At 31.1% G+C, this 25,000-nt stretch overlaps 1 protein-coding gene across 1 annotated transcript in view; it reads left to right on the top strand.

The window, feature by feature from the left end:
• pou2f2a (POU class 2 homeobox 2a) overlaps positions 1–25,000 on the top strand; it is a 67,704-nt gene that overhangs the window by 29,088 nt on the left and 13,616 nt on the right. Inside the window, exons 2-11 of the mRNA XM_073821962.1 lie at positions 11,212–11,280; positions 11,824–11,858; positions 13,650–13,706; positions 16,006–16,119; positions 18,376–18,621; positions 20,360–20,471; positions 20,577–20,668; positions 20,803–21,003; positions 24,362–24,503; positions 24,588–24,736. Coding sequence (XP_073678063.1) covers positions 11,212–11,280; positions 11,824–11,858; positions 13,650–13,706; positions 16,006–16,119; positions 18,376–18,621; positions 20,360–20,471; positions 20,577–20,668; positions 20,803–21,003; positions 24,362–24,503; positions 24,588–24,736 — 1,217 coding nt within the window. The remainder of the gene's footprint in view (positions 1–11,211; positions 11,281–11,823; positions 11,859–13,649; positions 13,707–16,005; positions 16,120–18,375; positions 18,622–20,359; positions 20,472–20,576; positions 20,669–20,802; positions 21,004–24,361; positions 24,504–24,587; positions 24,737–25,000) is intronic.

Genomic DNA, 25,000 nt, shown 5'->3' with positions numbered 1-25,000 from the left:
CATCTCTCCTTGAGTCGAGGGGGAATCACTGCTGTGCTTGAAGTATGGGAAGGGGTGTGTGTGTGTGTGTGTGTGTGTGTGTGTGTGTGTGCACTGCATCTTTAGAGCTCTGCGTTTGTTGATTTGGTGTTGCATTAGTTTTGGATAAAGGAATATTTTTGGTTAGAGTGACTGTGGCATGTTCATGAATATCACAGAAAGTATTTTCTGACACATCCTTCAATTTGTTAAAAAAAATTGTTGGGCAGTTTTGTGCTTACAATGGAATTAAATAATTAGCTTCATAGAATTCCATTGTAAGTTCATTTTCATACTTTTTTTTTTTTGTTCAGCAAGATTTTTTTTTAAATGACAAAAATAATTTATTGTCATATTATACTAATATTGATTAATTATGAATTAAATATATATTTAAATAATAAAATATTATACAAATAAATAAAATCATGGTTTAAATCATAAATATTAAGTAACATTTTAAAATTAAGTGATAATCAAACTAAAGCCTAAATGGATTGGGTAATACTTACAAAAGTACATTTTAAGGGTTGTATCAGGTATTAAAAATAGCAGTTTTTAAATTTGGAATAATTTAAATAATAAGTATTAGGTAATAATGTAAAATTTGGTGATAACAATAAAATTTAAACCTAAATGGATTGGGTAACACTTACAAAAGTACATTAAGGGATGCATCAGATATTTAAAAAATAGCAGTTTATAACTTTTTACAGTGTACAGTGTGAGGTAAAAGTTAGATTTAAATTGGTTTGTTAAAAGTTGGTTATTGGTTTTTAGTGTAACAAAACCAATTTTTCATATTTTTCATATGTGATCCTGGGCCACAAGTAGCATGGGTATATTTGTAGCAATAGCCAACAATACATATGGGTCAAAATGATCATTTTTTCTTTTATGCCAAAATCATTAAGATATTAAGTAAAGTCCATGAAGATATTTTGTGAATTTCTACCAAAAATATATCAAAACATAATTTTTTATTAATAGTATGCATTGCTAAGAACTTAATTTGAACAACTTTAAAGGCAAATTTCAATATTTAGATTTTTTTTTGCACCCTTACATTTCTGATTTTTAAATATTGTCTTGTTCTAACAAACATACATCAATTGAAAGCTCATTTATTCAGCTTTCAGGTGATGTATAAATCACAATTTGAAAAAATTGACCCTTGTGAATGGTTTTGTGTTCCAGGGTAACATTTTATAAACATATTTCTCTCTTTAGTGTTAAACCTTGTAGTATTTTCAGTAGTATTTGTACTATGTATATATAATATGTTAGATCAGAAATCTTGGCAATAAAATCAAACCAAAAATTTTGGCACATAATATATATATATATATAATATATAATATATATATAAAAGAATACATAATGTTACTAATGTGTTTTTTTAACCTTCACATTGTAGCAAAAACATCTGTACATAGGTTTTGGCGCCTAATTACATAAAAACTAATTGGGCCAGCGCAACTAGTCTGTGATCAGAGGGCCACCGTTATTTATAGAGCCGTGTCCCTGCGATAAACCCCGCCTCCTGTTCCTCTGAGGCAGACGTACCCCCTCGCTGGCCTCCCCAAAGGTCAAGGGGGGCAAGACCAGGGGGAGGGGGGATGAGGGAGGGTGCGCAGCGGACTGACCCTTGACCCTAACACACGCCACCCAGCATCCCTCTTTCAGTCCCTCGCACGGACACACACACACCCACGCGCCGTCTGTCACGGCCCTGACAGGCGTTACTGAGGAGCTTGGGGGGCACATAAAGGGAGGCCCAAAAACTTGCTAAACCCCTGACCGTGACCCTGAGCATTACACACACACATATTCACAAGACAGATCCATTATGAGCGCTGGGGTAAAAGGCTTAAACTAGAGGACGCGTCAACTGTCCTGTGGGTGAATCAAGGGGACTGTGTGCGGTGTTTGTGGAAAAAGTGTGTATGTGTTTTCAAAACAAATGCAAGTGATTGATAGTTCGGATTTTGCACGGTTAAATTGTTTGTGCGACACACAAAACTCTTACATTACTGCTATAATTTGTAGTATTTTAAGTAGTTTTTGTATTATGTACAAGCAATATTTTGAAATCAGAAACATTGGCAATAATATTAAACTATAAGTCAGTGTTTTGTCATGAAAAATTCAGGGTTGACACTATATTTCGCGACTGAAAAGTCTGAAAGGTTGAGAAGAGTAGACATTGATCTAATTTAACATTAAAAGTAAGTCTTGTTATTAGATACAAAAAATGACGTGATATAGGCTTATTAGACTTATACACACAGTTTATCAAATTAATATGAAAACCTTGTGACCCTGGACCACAAAACCAGTCTTAAGTAGCTCAGGTATATTTGTAGCAATGGCCCAAAAATACATTGTATAGGTCAAAATTATACATTTTTCTTTTTATGCCAAAAATCATTAGGTGTTAAGTAAAAATCATGTTCAATTTCCCACCATAAATATATCAAAACTTACTTTTTTTGCAAACTTCATTTGGACAACTTTAAAGGTGATTGTTCTCAATATTTATATTTTTGGCACCCTCAGATTCCAGATTTCAAATAGCTGTATCTCAGGCCAAATATTGTTCTATCCTAACAAACCATACATCAATACAAAGCTTATTTATTCAGCTTTCGGATGATGTACAAATCTCAATTTCGATTTGACCCTTATGACTGGTTTTGTGATCCATATATGGCGTTCGTCCCGAATATTGTCTGTTAACGTTTAAATAGCGTCATGGTTAAAACGCTTAATAACATAACTGTATACATCGTGATCTCTTTAAAGTCCCTTAATCTCGACATCAACATAATTTAATCTTAACAAAGTCAGCTTTCCAAATATTGTCTCCCACTAGATGTGCAAATAAACCGCAAAATGAAAACTGAGGGGAAGTTGAAAGACAAACGACGGATGATATCGTTCATTCGCTTTTGCAGTGACTGATTTAAGATTTCATTTCTTAAAATTCACATCGTTTATAAGTACATCCTATGTACATTGAAATTAAACATGTAAAAAGTAAAATTACCGGGATGAGGAGAAAGTTTAAAGCTGGAAATATGAGGGGGAAAACGTCCGTTCGGTCCGTTAATACGCTACTTTTCAATAAGGTCTCCCTTTTAAGCTAAAACCAATTTACACCTAAAAGGCGGCTTCGGTAATCAAAACATGAACATTAGATATTTGTAAAATGAACTCGACAAAAAGTTGAAATGCAAAAATCACCAGAAAGCCGTTTGTGAAGCAGGTTTCATCCATGATTATTAAAGACACTGCTGCCCTCTTGCGGTTCATTTTCGCTACTTCAGTTTCATTTTCGCTGGGCAGACGTGTTCATTTTAGCGCTTTGAGAACAAGCAATGGAAAAGAGAGGCGTTTGAAGAGCGAAAATGAGATATACTTGTTTTTCGTTCTTGTGATGAGCACTTTCCAGCCACCCCAGCACTTTCTTATGCTGACTTCTCTGTCTTTCTCTTTCTGCCTCCCTCTTTCTCAACTCAGCTCCACCACTTCAAACCAGCCTTGATAGCTGCCCACAACAAAACAGCAAAGAGCAACCACCTATTTTACCTGATATATGCCTTTAGATAATAACTTTTTCCTTTTTTGTGTGAGCGTTCACTCGTACCCGCGTTCAAAGATGTCAGAGGAAGTGTAGGGGTGAAATACAAGCGGTGTTTGGGGGTGGAGAGAAAATGTGGGAGGGAAGTGAGGAGAGAGTGACTGTATGAACCCATATCTCATTCATTCTTTCATGTGACAATTAAATGTTGTCGAAGAAGGACGGTTGAACACCTCTCAAGCTAGAAGTTTCAGTCAACAGCCTTGTGTTGAATATGGAATCTACTATTCAAATTCTAGCATGAATATTCACTCAGCAATTTGCATGAATTGATCTTGGAGTGCAGTGATTGGTCAGCTCGTTAGGGCGCTGTGAGCTGGACACAAGTCTTACACACTGATAAACCTGAGAGACTCAGACAGATGCAGACAGAAGGCTGTGGTTTATTTATAAAATGGCGGCTATGGCGAAATGTCTGAATTCCAGGTAAGTCAGTGTCTTTCTCTCTCTCGCTTTTCCTTCCCTCTAATGATCTCTCGAGAGGGGGCCTCTAGGTTAATTAGCTTCGCCTTTGCTAACAGACTCTGCTAATGAGAGGACATCAAAACTAACTGGACTGAGGCCAAAAGTAATGAAATGTCAGGAGCAACTCTCTGGAGGAATGCAAGAGACTTGAATATCAGTGTGTGTGTGTTTGTATATGAGGTGGAATGTATGTGTATGCAATGCTCCCATTACTTTTTTAATATATTGGGATGTTAGAAAGATGAGGCAATGAGTATGAAAGGTGTTTCAGTCATATTAGATTACAATTAAATAAACCACAACCTTATAGCAGAAAAGCCAGATATTGGGGGGGAAAATGTATTTCATATGTGAGTGGCTCTACTTTGTTTTTACTGTCTTTTTATGTCCTCACAGGATTTGCTGGGGTAAATTAAGTTGTCATCATAGCAGTTTTGCTGCTTTTACACTGTTTCTGCATTCACTCTAGTTCTTTTCTCTATAACATGGCGCCAAAAACAATGAAAGAAAATCAGGATTAATAAAAGAAAAACCCACTTTTTTTAAACAGTTGTATTGTGGAAAAAAACATTCAAATACATAACCAAAGACAAAGCATAAATCTTATTATCTTTAATAATACTTATCTTTTTAATAAACATTAACTAGGAAAGATTCATTCTACAATTCTACAAGTCACATTAAAAATAAGCAAGAATATGTGTAGCTTAGAATAACTTGTGTAAAACTGTAATTGAAATTGAAATTAATTCAAATTTAATTTAAGGTAATTACATATTCATAATCATTTTATAATAATCATATGTATGCAAATAAATATGTGTGTGTGTGTGTGTGTGGTAAGGTGTCATTTGTTACCATTAGTTAATGTATTAACTAACATGAACGAACAATGAACAACACATTTATTACACTATTTATGAATCTTTGTTAATGGTAGTTACACAAATACAGTCTTATTGTTTGTTCATGTTAGTTTACAGTGCATTAACTAATGCTAATATCTTGTGATTTCAATAATGCATTAGTAAATGCTATGATTAACATTAGCCAAGATTTATAAAGTATTGTTCACTCTTAGTTCATGATAACTAATAAACCTTACTGTAAAGTGTGACAATATGTGACCCTGGACCACAAAACCAGTCATAAAGGCACATTTTTCAAATAAATAAGCTTTCTATTGATGTATGGTTTGTTAGGATAAGACAATATTTGGCTGAGATGCAACTATTTGAAAATCTAGAGTCTGAGGGTGCAAAAAAAATCTAAATATTGAGAAAAATACGTTTAAAGCTGTCCAAATGAAGTTCTTAGCAATGCATATCTCTAATCAAAAATTTTGATATATTTATGGAAAGGAATTTATGTGTGTGTGTGTGTGTGTGTGTGTGTGTGTGTGTGTGTGTGTGTGTGTGTGTGTGTGTGTGTGTGTGTGTGTGTGTGTGTGTGTGTGTGTGTGTGTGTGTTGTTAGTTTTATCCAAAGTGACTTATTGTTTATTTTAGGTATATATAAAGTATACATTTAATTAATAGGTGCGTTTTAAAAACACAACATTATTTAAATATGAATTTAACTTTCAAAAACGTACTTTTAACATTTAAAATCATGATTTGTAAATTTGTTTCCCTTGGTCAACCTTACACTCTTTAAGAAGAGGTGACTGTTGCTGGTTGATTGAGTTTTTCCAAGAATATCTTTAACTCTGTCGTTCACTGTGTGTGTGTGAGATGAGAGTGAGTGGAAGGCCACACGGTTAAACAGGAAATGGGGGTGACACTACACTGACTCACACAGCACAGAGGTTTGTGGGTAATACTGACACAGAATCGATCGCATGTGAATCAACCTTCACGTTTTTCTCACTATTTTGTATTTCATTACAGTGTCATCGGAATGATATTTCCACTTGGGCTTTGTGAGGCTGCTTGGTTAATTAGTCATGTTTGTTGTGTCCTTCGAATAAAAAGGTCAGTCATTACTAAAACAAACCACAGGCTTTCAAGGAGCATATAGCTGTAATGTAAAATGCCTTTTGTTCTATTCAGCTATTCAGCTAGAAATGATTACACAAACAGAATTTTTCATTAATGTGTCACACAAAATAAAACAAAAAAAATTAATTTTTAACATTTATATGTGACCCTGGACAACTAAACCAATGATAAGGGTCAGTGTTTTTAAAGTGAGATTTATACATCGTGGCTGAGAACTATTTGAAAATCTGTAATCTGAAATAAATTTAATATTAAGAAAATCGCCTTTAAAGTTGTCCAAATGATGTTCTTAGCCATGAATATTACTAATCAGAAATTAAGTTTGGATGTATTTACGGTAGGAAATTTATGAACTATCTTCATTGAACAAGATCTTTACTGAATATCCCAATGATTTTTGACATTAAAGAAAAATATGACCCATACAATTAATTTTTGGCCATTGCTACAAATATACCCATGCTACTTACTGGTTTTGTGGTCCAGAGTCACATATGAATATATATTTAGTATAATATTGGCTATAATACAATAAGCTGGTTATAATAGTAATGTAATATAGCTTACAAATGATAATATTTTAAGGTTATTAAGTTCAGACGCATATATCGCTTTAAAAAAAAAACACACAGCCAAGACTATATGAGAAAAATCTACAGAAAAATAGCGAAAGGTGCTGGTAATTTTCTGCCAGGACATTAAATGTTAGGTTTACAGACATAATCCTGAAAGGCTTTGCGTTGTATAATTAAATTTTATGGTAATATGTTGATAAAAATACTATAAAACACAGAATGGGGCCTATTTTATGCCCTTTTCTTAGAGTTCAGTCTTGCGTTTTCCTTATTTCCTTATTTTCAAGTGTCTCTTTGTTTATTTGTATCATTATCTGTTTGTTGTATCATTATCAACCAAATGTGTCCTTTTAATGTTTTTTAAAGTTTATGATTTATTAGAGATCATAAAAGTTCTTTATATTACATTATACACCAGGTCCCTCAGATCCAAGTTTTGCATTCGTGCATCTGAACATCAATGGCTTTCTAAAGGAAACTGAGAATGAGAAGCTCATTGTGGGTCTCAGAAAGGTTCCTGGAACCTTTACTTTTTAGAGAGAAGGGTCTCGAGTCAGACGCTCAGATGAAGGAAGTGCGAGACGCTTTTATGCAACCGGCGCGTCACATTCGGCTCTCTAGGCCTTTCGTGGCTTTGCATCATGACAAAACAAGTCGCTGGTACATCGGCTGTGATTTACACTACGCTTACGATCGCAATCTCTCTAGTTCACCTCAGCGGTGTGACTGTCTGGAAGCAGGTGATCAATCTTTTCTCTCGTTTCCACTCATTTGACTATCAATATCAGTGAGTAATTCATCCTAATTTAGTAACTCACTCGAATGAGGTGGGCGGCGGAGGATGGCGGTTTCGTTTGCCTCGGTTGGAAAGTGGCTTTAATTTGACACTGCCTTCTATGACTAAAGCAAGTGAAATTTGTGAACCACCAAAAAAAAGCGCCCACGGCTGGCATATAGAGTGAAGGAGCTGTTCTCATCGAGTGATCGGAGGACAGAGAGTTGAGCAAAAAACATTCCGGTGAGTCACAAACACACCGACTTGCAATAACTCATAACGTAGCACTAGTCACTAAAATACGGCTAATTCTAATATTACTAATATGTCAGCTTTAAAATGTGCTTTGTGTGCTTGGTTGTTTTGAACTGGTCAGTGTTTGTTTGTCGTTCAGCTTTGTTTAAATTGTAGGTTTGTTGTCGAACCGTATGTCTAAATGTTTCATTAAAATTAGTTAACATGAACATGAGTGAGCAATACCTCTACAGCATTTTTTAATCTGAATGTTAATTTCAGCATTTACTACTGCATTATTAAAATCACAATTTGGGTTTGTTGACGTTAGTTAATGCACTGTGAACTAACATGAACAAGCACTGAACGACTAACATTAACAAAGATTAATAAATAGTGTAATAAATGTATTGCTCATTATACGTTCATGTTAGTTAATACATTAGCTAATGTCATCAAATGACACATTATTGTAAAGTGTTACCAAATATTTGGTGTAGAAACTAGAGGTTTCACAAAAAATGACAAAGAAATGGCAAGTAACACATTGATGTAACATGAAATTTTGAATGAGTGAAACTCAAATGTTATTTAACTCCAATAATCAATTTTATTAACTTCGAAAATGTCTAAAAATATTTACTGTGCATAAATTACTTTGGACTTTTGATTTGATTTTATTGCATTTATTTTGACATAATTCAGATTTAGTGTATGCAATTCAGTAAAAACACACTGTAAAAGCAAATTTTTCACTAAGGCGTTTGTTTTAATAATTAGAGATTTTGATTTGGATATGGTGTGTGTGTGATATTATGGTGTGTGTGTGTGATTATATCATTTTATTATATTTTATAAATTGTTGTATTATGTTATATGTTATTGTATTATATTTTAATAATGTTCTTTTTTTCGTTAAATAATGTTTTTTAAATGCATTGTATTATATTGGGCAAGCTATGCTAAATGTAAAATTATTTTAAAAAATTGTTTCTAATTCTTCTATAGATAAGAAAATATGAAAGTTTGAGTTTTTGATTTTAAAATTAGGTGACAATATTTGTACTTTCGATTAGACTGCTTAAGTGTACTAAAAAAATCTTAATTCTATCATCTTGGGATCCTTAAAAATCAAATTTAAAACAAATGCATGAACTCTCATGTTGTTTTTAACTCAAAGTGTGTTACTTTAATAAAGTAGTTATTAGTCATAAATACTTAAATAGTTTATATAAAATAAAAAATAAACAGATGATTTGCTTATTTATTTTTTTAATGTTCTTTAACATGTTTAAAAACCTCATTTCAAGTAGCAAAAACAATCTTATATTTATTTTGTGATCTTTTACTGAAAATGTGTCATAGCAGGAATTAAAATAATAATAATAATAACAATAAAACATCATTAGAGTGTATTTCTAAGAAAATGCCATTTCAGTCTTTCTGCTTCAATTCAATGTTACTAGTAAAATTTGATTCCCCACCATTATTTTCAATGCATATGAAGCTAAAGTTTTATATTTAAATTGATTAATGTTTGTGTAATAACTTTTCAGTTCTAAAAATTTTAGTTCCGCTCCCTTTTTGCTAATTGACATGTTTGCTTCCATAAAAATCTTTACAATAAATCTAATGTTCAGCACACACGTTCCAGCCTTGTAATATGAGCTAATTTAACATTAAGTAAACTGGACAGGCAAATCAATTTGTTCTTGGAAATGGCCGTTGTCGATGGTCCGAGGTGGCCATCAATTTCACCGTGAGTAAGAAAGAGAAAAGCTGTTATCCTCCTGCGAAGTGCAACACGTGCTCTCGCGGGATGAGATCCTCTCCTGTCCGCATTAACAGCTATTGCGGGTGTGCTTGTGTTTGTTTGTGTGTGTGCGTGAGTGTGTATCTGTATGAATGATGGCGTGCAGGATGGGACATGCCCCTCCATCCCCGCTGCTCTCTGGGAGGCGCAGGTGCTGTATTAGGATGAAGAGAGTGTCAAACAGGACCAAAACAGAATGAAATAGAAAAGTAAAGGACAAAGGAAAGACAGATAGAGCAATTGAGCTGCACGCCGAATGGTTTTGCTGATGGAAATTGACTTTTGATGCTAAGGTGCTTTTTGGATAATTAGAGGTTTTTTATATTGTGTTATATTTAAATGATCTTCTTTTTATTTTTTTGTTTAGTTAAATAAAGGCTGTTTTTGAATGCATTATATGATATTTAACAAACTATGCTTAATGTAAAATTATTTAAAAAAAAATCCCCTAATACTGCTATTCCTCTAAGAATATATGAAAATTAAAAAATTTTATTTTAAAATGAGGTGACAATATTTGTACTTTCGATTAGACTGCTTAAGTGGACTACTACACTGTAAAAAGTTTTCACCAGTTTCAACTTAAAAACTTAAGTTTGGCAGCTGCCTTAAGATTTTAAGTTAAATCAGCTTAAGTCATTTCAACTCACAAGTTAAATCAACTCATTTTTATTGTAATAAGTTAAATGATTTGTAGTTTTAAGTTGATTTAGCTTAAAATTTTACGGCAGCTGCTGAACTTAGGTTTTTAAGTTGAATCTGGTGAAAACTTTTTACAGTGTAGAATCCTTAAAAATATAAGTGTCTCAAAGTGTGTTACTTTTGTAAAATGGTTATTAGGGATAAATGGGATCAAAAACGAAAAAGGGTTTAAGCATGAAAACAGTAAGTGTAATACTGCTTTAAATTGTTGTTTTTTCGAAAAAATATAAAGAAGTTTTCTGTTTAATTTAATTGGATTTTTCTTTGTGTTTTTCTGAGCAAAAAATAAATATCATACATTATTTCCTAAATTACAGAAGACACCCACTCAAGTGTCATTCAGTGTAACAATCTTGTCAGGCATTTTTACAACATAAATCAAATTATGACATATTAAAAGATGAATTACTTTCAGCCCAAATACTAATTAGTTGTAATTCTACATTTTAAAATGTGCTGCTATCCTAGGTTTTGCCGGTTTGTTAGTAAAAGTTTTGCTCGTTTAACACAATAAAATTTAATATGCTCCCATATTCTTTTATACATTTTAATGTTGTTTGAATTTTTACATAAATATTGTGTTACACTAAATGACAATGTAACATTAATTCAACAAATTTTGACAGTTTATTCTCCAAAAAATTTAACCTAAAAAGTAGACACTTTACTTTCATTTAATGTGCTTTCTATAGACACTTTGGGAAATTTCTTTTGATGTGGACATCTCCGAAAGCTTGATTAATAAATCGTGTATTTACTTTGTGATCTTTTACTGATAATGCGTCATAGCAGGACGAAAAGAAAAGCTGACCAGTTTCAGCATCTACAAAATGCACGTAAATGTTTTAAACCATGAATCTTCATGATGAAAACAGGTTATTTGTCAACTACCCTTTTATGTGGTTGATGATATAAGGACGACTGCTAACAAAGCTAATGCCAGAAGTGTTTTCAGTCAGTTTCTCTCTCTCTTTCTCTCTGTTTCAGTAGATATCAGGATGTCTAAAGCCGTTGAGGATGACAAGATGGGGACTGAGCTTCCAGTGGACAGTACAGGTAAAAATCAATGCTATGATTGATTATTGAAGGACTATGTGAGTCTGAATGCTTTAGGATATATAAGATGTGATTATTGTTATTAATATGTGAAATCATGAGGATGTATAGGTTTGTGTGTGGGTGTGATGATATTGTTGGAGAGAAACAATGCATGTGTAAGCATGTTTTATCATGTATCTATGATTCATAGATATTCTTAGATGTGTGTGTGTGTGTGTGTGTGTGTGTGTGTGTGTGTAAAGTGTGATCAGATTTTGTTTTGGCATAATTCTCACTTTTTCCACTTGGTCTGAATCACACACAGAACACTTTAGTCAGCCGTGGCCCCAATCTGACACACACACACACACTCGCACACACACAGCAGCATACAGTAACCCAGGTTAAACGCTCCATGGTATTCCAATAATGCAGTGCCTCTGGCTAACCAGACCACGCTTTTGTTGATGTGAGGGCTGGAGCCTGAGGCACTATTCTGACCTGATGTGTCCTTCATGTTTGTGTGTGTGTGTGTGTGTGTGTGTGTGTGTGTTTCTACAGACTCTGAGAGGAACAGTCCAGAGGCCAGCGATCAGGTGTGTGAACATCTTTTAGCGCAAATTTTTTGTTAGTTGTTTGATGTCAATGAACGTGATTTAATAAAAATATGAACAACGTTCATGAGAGGTTCTCCAAAAAAACTGACCATCTAGATCAGGGTTGTCAAAGATTTGATTCTGAGGAAAACTCGGAATACAGATATTTGGCACAAGTGGCAAACAATGCTAAAAAACATTTATATACACTACCAGTCAAAATTTTTTGAATGGTAAGATTTTTTAAGTTTCTTTTGCTCACTAAGTCTGCATTTATTTGATCTAAAGTACAGCAAAAACAGAAAAAATAAAATATTTTTACTGTTTAAAATAACGTTTTCCATTTGAATATATTTAAAAATTTAAAAATGTATGTTTATTCCTGTGATTTCAACACTGATTTTTTTACATCATTACTCCTGTCAAATGATCCTTCAGAAATGATTCTAATATTCTGATTTTCTGCAAAAAAACAAAAAACAAAAAAAAAACATTTATTATGATGTTGAAAACAGCTAGGTAGAGTTTTTTTTTCAGGCATTTATGTGAAATAGAAATCATTTGTAACATTATAAATGTAAAGCATCCTTGCTAAATAAAAGTATTAATTTGTATAATTTATTTCTCAAAAAAATATGTTATACGGACTTCAAGCTTTTTAAATGGTATAATGTATAATGTTACAAAAGCATTTTATTTCAGATAAATGCTGATCTTTGTATCTTTCTATTCATCAAAGAATCCTCAACAGTTGTGCTTAACTTTTTTAAATATTGATAATAATAATAATTGTTTCTTGAACAGCAAATCAGCATATTAGATTGATTTCTGAAGGATCATGTGACACTGTAGCCTGGAATAATGATGCTGAAAATTCAGCTTTGATCACAGGAATAAATTACAAAATATATTCAAATAGTAAACAGTTTTTTTAAATAGTGAAAATATTTCAAAATGTTAGTGTTTTTGCTGTACTTTGAATCAAAAAAATGCAAGCTTGGTGAGCAGATGAGACTTTTCAAAAAAAAATCTTACTGTTCCAAAACTTTTGACTGGAAGTGTATGTTAATAGAAACGGTATCATTAACCACCAGATCAAACCTTTCTTTTAATTACACGCAGCATTCGTCATGTGCAAATGTTGTCCCCGGTGAATGCAGGGACAGTCCCGTGGCCAACATGTTCATTTTCCCACTTTGAAGTTTGATGTTTTTGCTTACTGTGATATCAGTATGGACAGATGCAATGAAAAGTGTGTGATGGTTAAAAAGTGAACTTTACAATTGTTTCCAAGATTCCACTGAATTAACACTGAACATCTGTGCCTTAATGCTGACACACTCATAAAAATACATGTTTTATTAGCATTTGTGGTTCCATGAAGAATCCATGGAATCTTTTCATTGCACAAAAGGTTCTTTATAGTGGAAAGAGGTTGTTTAGATCATTAAAATTATAAGAACTGATCACTGAAAGGGTCTTTAAGGAACCAAAATATTTATTTAAATATTTAATATAGAATCTTAAACATCCATGGAATCTTTATATTCCATAAAAGGTTCTTTAGATAATTTAAATGTTTAAAAATGATTCTTTTTAGAACTGTTCACTAAAATGTTCTTTGATTAACTTAAAACCTTTTGTAATGTTTGTTTTTAAGAGTGTATTTGACTGGGAATTCAAAGTAGTTACTTTTTAAGCTTGAAATTGTGATATGTTCTGTTTTTTATTAATTATTCAATCTTAAGTTATCCAGTTTGGTCCCTAATCAATTTTTCCCATCTCATTCAGACCCAGCCAATGAAAACAAGTCCTTTCTGCCTGTCTCCTGCACCCAGCAACACAAAGGTGTTTGTGTGTGTGTGTGTGTGTGTGTGTGTGTGTGTGTGTGTGTGTGTGTGTGTTGCCTAATTATTTATTTACGTCCATTGTTACTAGCATAGATGCCCTCAGGTAATTCTCTGGTAACTTTGTAATTTGCATATAAGATTTCTTAAGTCATTTTGAGCTGCATTCCTAACAGACAAGATAGAGAGAGAGAGAGGGAAGGAGATGTTTATAAGGAGATGGATCAATCAGAAGTGAGGTAAAAAGAGAAGGATCGACCAGAGCAGGACAGATGTAGTTAGCAGAGAGACTCTGGATGGATATTCACATAACAAGTTGAACTGCTTCTCTTCTTTCGAATCGGTGAGTAATCAGATGAATAACTGGAAGTGTGTTTACTTATGGAAATGGACTTTGCATGTGGTTTTGTCTTTGTCATGAAAAGACACGAAGTGGTTGTTGGTGTAATCACTCGTTGACATTTAGTAATGGCAATTTGCATGTAAGTTGCAAACTAGCTGTACCAGTAATAAATGATTCACTGTTTATTTCATAATGCTAATTTACAACACTGACAAACGCTGACTGAACTTGTTCAGTCGGGTGAAAACAAACTCCACACACTGATCCAACAAAACACAACTGTGGTGTGAAACTGGTTGTCTGCGGTGTGAATCGGCCTGTACAGATAATTAGAGCTATTTCAATCCGAGTACTCGATTATTAAAAAAGTAATCGGTTGAGTAATCGGCATTAAAAATCAGAATAAAGCATAATACTATTGTGAATTCACAAACTCTACGATTTAATTAAATAAATATATGAGAAGTTGATTTAATATGCGTTTTGATTATTTAGATTCGTGTTTCAGAGTGGCTTCGTTCACAGTAAATGCGGCTCCACACAAACAATTATCATTATTTACACGTGTGGAGTGTCTCTCTATCTCTGCATATTGCTGTTTTTTATTGATTCATCTGGAAATGCAACTTATGCCATTTCATTAGATTTGTAAGGTAAATCATTTATAAATCATAATTATCTTTCTCAATATGCTAACTGTTTGTCGTGATTTTAAAATAAAAGCTCAAACCCTCTGAGTTTACACGTTTTAATGTCCACAACTTCAAGAAATTACAGTGACTGTAGCATTTTTGTTGTAAATAAATGGCCAAATATTAAAGATTATGTAGACATTTGATTGTTAATATTAAATGATGTTTAGTCAATATTAAACAAGGATTAGATCGCGTAGTAACGTGTAAAAATAGTCGGCAGGCTGTTGGCGCCCTCTACAGGCTTTTGATATAATGCATAATAATGTACGTTAGTTCTATTGTTTTATTAAACGTTAGTTTTGTTTAATAAAACCTTATGATTACATGCCTTTGATACTTTATTTGAGCCAATTATTATTGCCTAATTGTTATTATATATGTGACCCTGGACCACACAACCAGTCTTAAGTCGCTGGGGTATATTTGTAGCAATAGCCAAAAATACATTGTATGGGTTAAAATTATTGATTTTTCTTTTATGCCAAAAAGCATTAGGAAATTAAGTAAAGATCATGTTCCATGAAGATTTTTTGTTAAATTCATACTATAAATATCAAAAAGTAATTTTTGATTAGTAATATGCATTGTTAAGAACTTAATTTGGAGATCTTTAAAGGTGATTTTCTCAGTATTTTGATTTTTTTGCACCCTCAGATTCCAGTTTTTCAAATAGATGTATCTCGGCCAAATATTGTCCTATCCTAACAAACCATACATCAATAGAAAGCTTATTTATTGAGCTTTCATATGATGTATACATCTCAGTTTTGTAAAATTTAACCTTATGACTGGTTTTGTGGTCCAGGGTCACATATGTATTTCAAGTCATTTTTGAGGCTATTGTTTGCTTAGGTCTTTTTTATTATTAAAAAAATATTATAATGATTCGATTACTCAGTTAATCATCAGAACAATCAACCGATTATTCATTTTCCAAAATAATCAATAGTGACAGCACTGAAGATTAAGAATAAAAAATAATGCTTTTTATTCTAAGTATTAAAGCACTGTAGTACATTTTATTGGATTTATCATAATTACAATATTTTTACAAATTAAATATGTTTAATAAATACTACTAAAATAATTAGTATTTACATTCGATTGATATAAGATTGCATAATGCATTCTTGTGGGTTTTTTGATTCTTGCTGTATATGTGGTGTTTGTGTATGTGAAGAACGTTAGTGTATTATATTGTTAGTGTTTATGTAAGTGTTTATTAAATGCACACATAGATTGATGTATGTGAATGTGTTTAGGTTAAAGCCGAGGAGGCCGTTGAGATGACCAGTGTTCACGCTCCTCCACCTCCTCCAGCTCAGCCGTCTCTGCCACACACACAACTCATGCTGGCAGGCAGTCAGCTCGCAGGGGTATGAGCTCATACACACACACACACACACACACACACACACACACACACACATGAACAGATACACTAGTGAAGATAAAAGCAAAAATTTTTAGGGGAATCAAAATAGCACTAAGCAGGAAATAATATTAGATTGTTGCAGCTTCATTTTATTTATTAATTTAGTTGAAGCTGCAATGTTTCATGTCTCTGACTCACTCGTCAAGTGGCCAAGTGCTTTTTCATTAATTAAGCATTACTGAGATTTTTTACAATTCTATATAATAAATGATACATTTAATGAGTTTACATTTTTTTGTACTAATTTACAATCGTGTGATATACAGTTGAAGTCAAAAGTTTACATACACCTTGCAGAATCTGCAAAACGTTAATTGTTTTATCAAAATAAGAGGGATCATACAAAATGCATGTTGTTTTTTATTTAGTACAGACCTGAATAAGATATTTGACATGAAAGACATTTGCATATAGCTCACAAGAGAAAGTAATAGTTGAATTTATAAAAATGACCCCATTCAAAAGTTTACATACACTTGATTTTTAATACTGTTGTTACTTGAATGATCCACAGCTTTTTTTGTTTTGTTTTGTTTAGTGATAGTTGTTCATGAGTGCCTTGTTTGTTCTGAACAGTTAAACTGCCCACGATTCTTCAGAAAAGTCCTTCAGCATTTTTTAGCATTTTTGTGTATTTGAACCCTTTCCAGCAATGACTGTATGGTTTTGAGATTCATCTTTTCACACTGAGGACAACTGAGGAACTCATATGCAACTATTACTGAAGGTTCAAAACAGGTTGCATTAAGAGCCGGGGGTGAAAACTTTTGAACAGAATGAGGATGTGAACATTTTTCTTATTTTGCCCAAATATCTTTTTTTTTTTCATTTAGTACTGCCTCAGAAGCTACAGAAGACACTTACATGTTCCACAGAAGACAAAAATAAGTTAAATTTACCCTAATCTTCAAATTCTTAATGCATGGTATTTCCTTCTGGAGCATCAGTGAGCATTTCAACCTTCTGTAATAGTTGTCCTCAGTGTGAAAAGATCTCAAAATCATACAGTCATTGTTGGGAAAGGGTTCAAATACACAAAAATGCTGAAAAATCAAAGAATTTGTGGGACCTGAAGGATTTTTATGAAGAACAGCAGTTCAACTGAAAAACAAGGAACTTATGAACAACTATCACTAAAAAAAACAGATGTGAATTGTTCAGGTAACAGGAACTTTTGAACAGGGTCATTTTTTATAAATTCAGCTATTATTTTTTCTTGTGGGCTATATGTACACATCTTTTTTGTGAAATATCTTATTCAGGTCAGCACTAAATAAAAAAGAACATGCATGTTGTGTAATCCCTCTTATTTTGGTAAAATAATTAACATTCTGCAAGGTGTATGTAGACTTTTGACTTCAACTGTATGTGATTATTTTTTTTATGAAATCAAACATGTTCATTATATATTTTTATTATACAAATTACACATTTAATACAGGACATTTTTTTAAATGCTTTACCTATTTTCATTGCAATATGCATAGACAACTGTAAATAATCCTTTTGTACACACACTTTGTTTCTTCTTTAAATTGTTTAACTACTTGCCAATTCTTTGTAATTATTGGTGAAAATTGCTAGCAGTTTCTGAGTAAAACTTTTTTTTTTTTCAGTTTAGTAGATTACTTGCACTGTAAACCATAAACACTGGCTTTGTGGCACTTTTATTAAACCAATAGAACAAATTTCGGTCAAAATGATTTGTTTGCAAATCCTGCCCCGGAAATAAGCTTATTTTTTATTTGCTATCCACCTTATTTCTCCTGTAAGAGTGGGTGCAGACATTTGTAAATTGTATGGGTCTGGCTTCCAGTGTCCAGCTGTACAAACAGCTTGTTTTGCTGCTTGATATTGCAAATTAGTGTGTCATACCATATTATTTTGATTCCCAGGCAAAGCAAGAACTGATAAAATGTGTATCTTGAATGCAAAAAATTGTAAATATAAACACGTCTGCCAAATGCATAAATGTAAATAGATGCATGGGTCTCTCTCTTGCTCTCTCTCTCTCTCGTTTGCTCTATGCTTGTATCAACTAAATGCAACTACATGCCTTTGCAACTTAACCATGCTGCCATCTTAGGCACTGTTTGCTTAAGAGAAGGTTCTCCAGATGCTTCTTTTCTTCTTGGTGACGCGGTTCTTTTCTCCACCTTTTCTCTTCGTCCCTTGCTCCTGTCCTTCCTGTCTTTAGCTGGCTGCTCTCCTCCCTGCACAGCAGCAGCTGTTGTTGCAGCAGGCTCAAGCGCAGCTGTTAGCCGCAGCCGTGCAGCAGTCGAACGCCGCGCATGCCGCCCACGCTGCCGCCGCAGCCAATCAGCAGCAGCAGCAGACGCAACAGCAGCAGGCCAATCAGGCAGCAGCACAAGCCCAGTCTCAAGCCAAAGCTGATCAAGCTCCGCCTCCACTTCTGTCACAGCCTATCCAGCTCACTGCCCAGGTACCTTCAGTGCTGCGTGCATAGGTTTTCGGGAAAGGGCGTTTTTTGATCGGAGACCTGATTTGGATTTTTCTGGATTTCAGTTAATGGAACATTCACGTTATACTCCATCAGCAGTATCTGTGGCATGCAGTCAGTTATAAAATAAGAAAATTAGAAAACACAGTTTGTCCATTAGCTTTGTAAATAAATAAATGAGAAACATGTTTGAAATGGAAGCCTTCGCAGTACTGCATTTAAATATTTAATAAATATATATGAATAAAATGTAATTCAAAAAAGCCCGCAAAAATAAGACAATTTTATTATAGTTTTAATATTAATTAAATTATTGTATTGTATTTTTTAAATTTAAATTAGTTTAATGCAATTTAAATGTTTCAAGTTTATATTATACATCTTTATTTAATTATATATAATCCTAATACAAAATAACATCATTTTACTATAGTTTTAATTTATTATATAAACTTATTTTGCTATTAAATGTACTATTAAATAAATGAATTAATAAGACACATGCTTACAATGAGAACCTTAGTACTGCATTTAAATATTTAATAAATATATGTCAAATTCGAAATGTTATTATAGTTTTAATATTAAATAAATTATTATATTATTTTATTATCTTATTTAGGTTTATTTAATACAATTTAAGTGTTTAAAATTATTGTACATTTTTATATAATTATATATAATCCTAATACAAAATAAGATCATTTTACTGTAGTTTTAATATAAATATATTGTATTGTTATTTTGTTATTTTTTTTATGTTTTTTTAAATAAATAAATAAGAAACATGTTTACAATGAAAGCCTCATATTAATACTGCTTTTAAATACTTCATAAATATAATGAAATGATAAATATATAATATATTTATTAAATATTAATTTATAAATATATATATAATAAAAAAACAATCCTAATACAAAAAATAAGATAAATTTACTATAAATAATAGTATTTATTATAATAATTGTTTTAATGTTTGTAATTTAAATGTATTTAATACAATTTGAAAATAATTTTAAAGAAAGATTTTTTTATTTAATTATTATATGTAATTATTATATATTAATATATCATATTATTTAATACAAATTTAATACAATTTGAATATAATTTTGTATAAAATATATTTAAATTCATCATTATATATCATTAAATATATTGCTATTTAAATGTAATACAATTTGAATATAATTTTGAGTAAATGTTTTTAATTTATTTTAATTTTTTTAATTTTTATTTAATTAAACGTTAAACGTGTGTGTGTGTGTGTGTGTGTGTGTGTGTGTGTGTGTGTGTGTGATTAACTTGCATTTATATAGTGCAAATTTTACTAGAAAATATTATATTCAAATAATATATATTATACAATATACACTATAATATATATTATATATAAATATTTACAATATATTTATTATATATTTTAATGCATTTAATTTTATATTTATTTATTATTTAAATTATGAACTTTTGTTCCTGAGATATCTGTTAAAGTGCAAGGAAACATTTTGTTACATAGTCAGCCGATGTATTTAACCAAATGTAAAATGCAACTAGAATTAATATATTTAGTAAAATAATCTATCTAACTAAAGTACAATACAAATTAAGATTTACCTGAGGCAGTTGTTTCTGAAGCTTGACTGGGCCTTTTCTCTTATTCCCCCGTCTATCTTTTGTTGCTCACTCTCATAAGGCTCTCTGTCTCTCTCTGAAGGACATTCAGCAGTTGTTGCAGTTACAGCAGCTGGTCCTGATGCCCGGTCATCATCTACAGTCTCCTGCTCAGTTCCTGCTGCCTCAAGCCCAGGCTCAGCAGGGTCAGCAAGGTGAGGCACATTAGCTCATTATTTGCCTATGGGGGCTCTGTCACACCAATAGCATTTGTGTGCACTGATGTCTTTAGTGAGAAATTGCCATTCATGCTCTTTCAGGTTTGCTTTCCACACCAAATTTGATTTCACTACCTCAGCAAAGCCCAGGGAGTCTCCTGACCACCCCACCCAGACTGGGCCTTCAAGCACAGGTATGAAACCAAATCGGGTTCAATATATTGTGGAAATTAAGGGGAATCTTTTGTAATATGTTTGAAATGTAAGTGCTGTCTCACACTGCACCTGTGTTTGAGAAAGTAGTGTGTTTCCCCAATCTGTGCTGTAGCATCATCTTGACGACAGGCTGTGGTCATTTCAGAGGGAGAAGAGCATGGAGAGCATTGTGAGCTCCGCCCCCTCATCAGCCCCACCAATGAGCTCCATTCCCACAGCGACAGCTCACGCCGAGGAGCCCAGTGATCTGGAGGAGCTCGAACAGTTCGCCAGAACCTTCAAACAGAGGAGAATTAAACTGGGTTTCACACAGGTGTGTGTGTGTGTGTGTGTGTGTGTGTGTGTGTGTGTGTGTGTGTGTGTGTGTGTGTGTGTGTGTGTGTGTGTGTGTGTGTGTGTGTGTGTGTGATAATCTCTGACATTTTCTGTTGCAGTCCAATACGTTTTAAAAGTCTAACTTCAAAAAAGACTTATTTTTGTCATGCAGTTAATAAATACAATGACATTTATCGAAATAAACAATACTTATTTATCATTTATTTGCAAGATAATGAAGGCATTTTATCTGAATAAATCTATATTTATTTTAATGTATTAAATTAAATGAATTATTTTTTAGTAAATATTTAAAATATTCAACTATCATCTTTAAATTTAAATAATATTTTGTAATTTAAATAATTAAATAACATTTTAATACAAGTTTAGTGCATTTAAATGTTTAAAATATGCAACTATCATCTTTTTTTGTTTATTCAAATAAAAAATACTTTTTTTAAATAACATTTTAGCACAGGTTTAATGCAGTTTAATTTTTTATAAATACTTAAAATATAAAACTAATCTTTTTTGTATTTTTACTGAAATAAACATTACTTCATATAGTTTAATTTAATTACATTTTAATAAAGTTTAAACGTTAATGCATTTAAATATTTAAAATATGCAACTGTCATCTTTTTAGTATTTGTATTGAAATAAACAATACTTTAAATGTTTTAATTTTAATAACATTTTATTAAGTTTAATGTATTTTAATTTTGAATCAATATTTAAAATATGCAACTATCATCTTTTTGATGAAATACTTTATATATTTTGATTTTAATAGTATTTGTATTGAAATAAACGACACTATGTATTTTGATTAATTTAAAAACGTTTAATACAAGTGTAATGCATTTGATTTTTAAAATATGCAACTATCATCTTTTTATCATTTTTATTGAAAAACAATACTTTATAAAATTTAATTTTAATAACATTTTAATACAAGTTTAATGCATTGATTTTTTAAATATTTAAAATGTGCATATCTTTTTAGTATTTTTATTAAAATAAACAATGCTTTATATATTTTAATTAATTTAATACAAGGTTAATGCATTTTAATTTTTTGCAATTATTTAAAATATGCAACTTTCATCTTTTTAGTATTTTTAATAAACAGTACTTTATATATTTTAACTAATTTTAATAACATTTTAATAGTATTTGAATTTTTAATATTCACCTTTTTAGTATTTTTATTGAAAAACAATAGTTTACATAGTTTCATTTTAATAACATTTTAACACATTTAATTTTATAAAAACATTTTAGAGCTTATTCTAATTTTAATAACATTTCAATACAAGTTTAATGCATTTACAGTTTTAGCAAATATTTAAAATATGCAACTTTTTGTATTTTTACTGAAATAAACATTACTTCATATAGTTTAATTTAATAACATTTTAATAAAGTTTAAACGTTAATGCATTTAAATATTTAAAATATGCAACTGTCATCTTTTTAGTATTTGTATTGAAATAAACAATACTTTAAATGTTTTAATTTTAATAACATTTTATTAAGTTTAATGTATTTTAATTTTGAATCAATATTTAAAATATGCAACTATCATCTTTTTGATGAAATACTTTATATATTTTGATTTTAATAGTATTTGTATTGAAATAAACGACACTTTATGTATTTTAATTAATTTAAAAACGTTTAATACACGTGTAATGCATTTGAATTTTTAAAATATGCAACTATCATCTTTTTATCATTTTTATTGAAAAACAATACTTTATATAATTTAATTTTAATAACATTTTAATACAAGTTTAATGCATTGATTTTTTTTAAATAAATATTTAAAATATGCACTATCTTTTTAGTATCTTTATTAAAATAAACAATGCTTTATATATTTTAATTAATTTAATACAAGGTTAATGTATTTTAATTTTTAGCAATTATTTAAAATATGCAACTTTCATCTTTTTCGTATTTTTAATAAACAGTACTTTATATATTTTAACTAATTTTAATAACATTTTAATAGTATTTGAATTTTTAATATTCACCTTTTTAGTATTTTTATTGAAAAACAATAGTTTACATAGTTTCATTTTAATAACATTTTAACACATTTAATTTTATAAAAACATTTTAGAGCTTATTCTAACTTTAATAACATTTCAATACAAGTTTAATGCATTTAAAGTTTTAGCAAATATTTAAAATATGCAACTTTTTGTATTTTTACTGAAATAAACATTACTTCATATAGTTTAATTTAATAACATTTTAATAAAGTTTAAACGTTAATGCATTTAAATATTTAAAATATGCAACTGTCATCTTTTTAGTATTTGTATTGAAATAAACAATACTTTAAATGTTTTAATTTTAATAACATTTTATTAAGTTTAATGTATTTTAATTTTGAATCAATATTTAAAATATGCAACTATCATCTTTTTGATGAAATACTTTATATATTTTGATTTTAATAGTATTTGTATTGAAATAAACGACACTTTATGTATTTTAATTAATTTAAAAACGTTTAATACACGTGTAATGCATTTGAATTTTTAAAATATGCAACTATCATCTTTTTATAATTTTTATTGAAAAACAATACTTTATATAATTTAATTTTAATAACATTTTAATACAAGTTTAATGCATTGATTTTTTATATATTTAAAATGTGCACTATCTTTTTAGTATTTTTATTAAAATAAACAATGCTTTATATATTTTAATTAATTTAATACAAGGTTAATGTATTTTAATTTTTAGCAATTATTTAAAATATGCAACTTTCATCTTTTTAGTATTTTTAATAAACAGTACTTTATATATTTTAACTAATTTTAATAACATTTTAATAGTATTTGAATTTTTAATATTCACCTTTTTAGTATTTTTATTGAAAAATTTTAATAACATTTTAACACATTTAATTTTATAAAAACATTTTAGAGCTTATTCTAATTTTAATAACATTTCAATACAAGTTTAATGCATTTAAAGTTTTAGCAAATATTTAAAATATGCAACTTTTTGTATTTGACTGAAATAAACATTACTGTATATATTTTAATTGTAAAAACTTTCATTTTAATACAATTTTAACGCATATTTAATTTTACTTACAAACATTTAAAATACGCAACATAAAAGGATATGTATATAATTTGGGGATTTAAAGAACATTTTTCATAAGCATTTTTAATAATGGATTTATAGTTTATAATAAAGGATTTGCTCTGGACTTTTTCTGAGGATTTGTGAAAAAAACACACAAGTTGGTACTGAAATAACATAATATGAAAAGCTAAACCAGCCCTGTCTGCATAATAGTAACTCTGCTCGATGTGTTCCTGCAGGGGGATGTGGGTATGGCCATGGGAAAACTATACGGCAATGACTTCAGTCAGACCACCATCTCACGTTTCGAGGCTCTCAACCTCAGTTTCAAGAACATGTGCAAGCTCAAACCCTTGCTGGAGAAATGGCTGAGCGATGCAGGTGTGTGTTTCTGTCAGTTTCCTTTTGCCGTTTCACAGTAGCGTTCCCTGTGATTCATGTTCTGTGTGTGTGTTTGTGTAACAGAAACCATGGCGATAGACAACATGCTGCCGAGCCCCAGTTCGCTGTCCTCTCCTCTGCTGGGCTTCGAAGGCCTGCCTGGACGCCGCCGAAAGAAACGCACCAGCATCGAGACAAACGTCCGCATCGCCCTGGAGCGCAACTTCATCTCGGTTAGTCACACACATGAACACTTCGCATGTTGCGAGTTTTTAATTTTCTTGCCACAGAAATTGTTTCGTTCACATGACTTGGATCATTCTGTACAGCACACCTCAGCTTCAGGAATGACCTCCTTTTTGCTGTCTCATGATAAAAAAAAGTATATTGGTTTTTGAAAATGCTGATGCCATTTTTTTTCCTCCATGGAGAATCAGAGGTCTACCGCAAACTAATTTATTGCAATATACAGTATAAGAATTATGTCACCACATTAA

This window comes from Garra rufa, chromosome 17 (assembly GCF_049309525.1).
Source record: "Garra rufa chromosome 17, GarRuf1.0, whole genome shotgun sequence".
Classification (NCBI taxonomy): Eukaryota; Metazoa; Chordata; class Actinopteri; order Cypriniformes; family Cyprinidae; genus Garra; species Garra rufa.
Note: the sequence above shows the minus strand (reverse complement) of the source record. Positions and strands in the feature narration are given on the sequence as shown.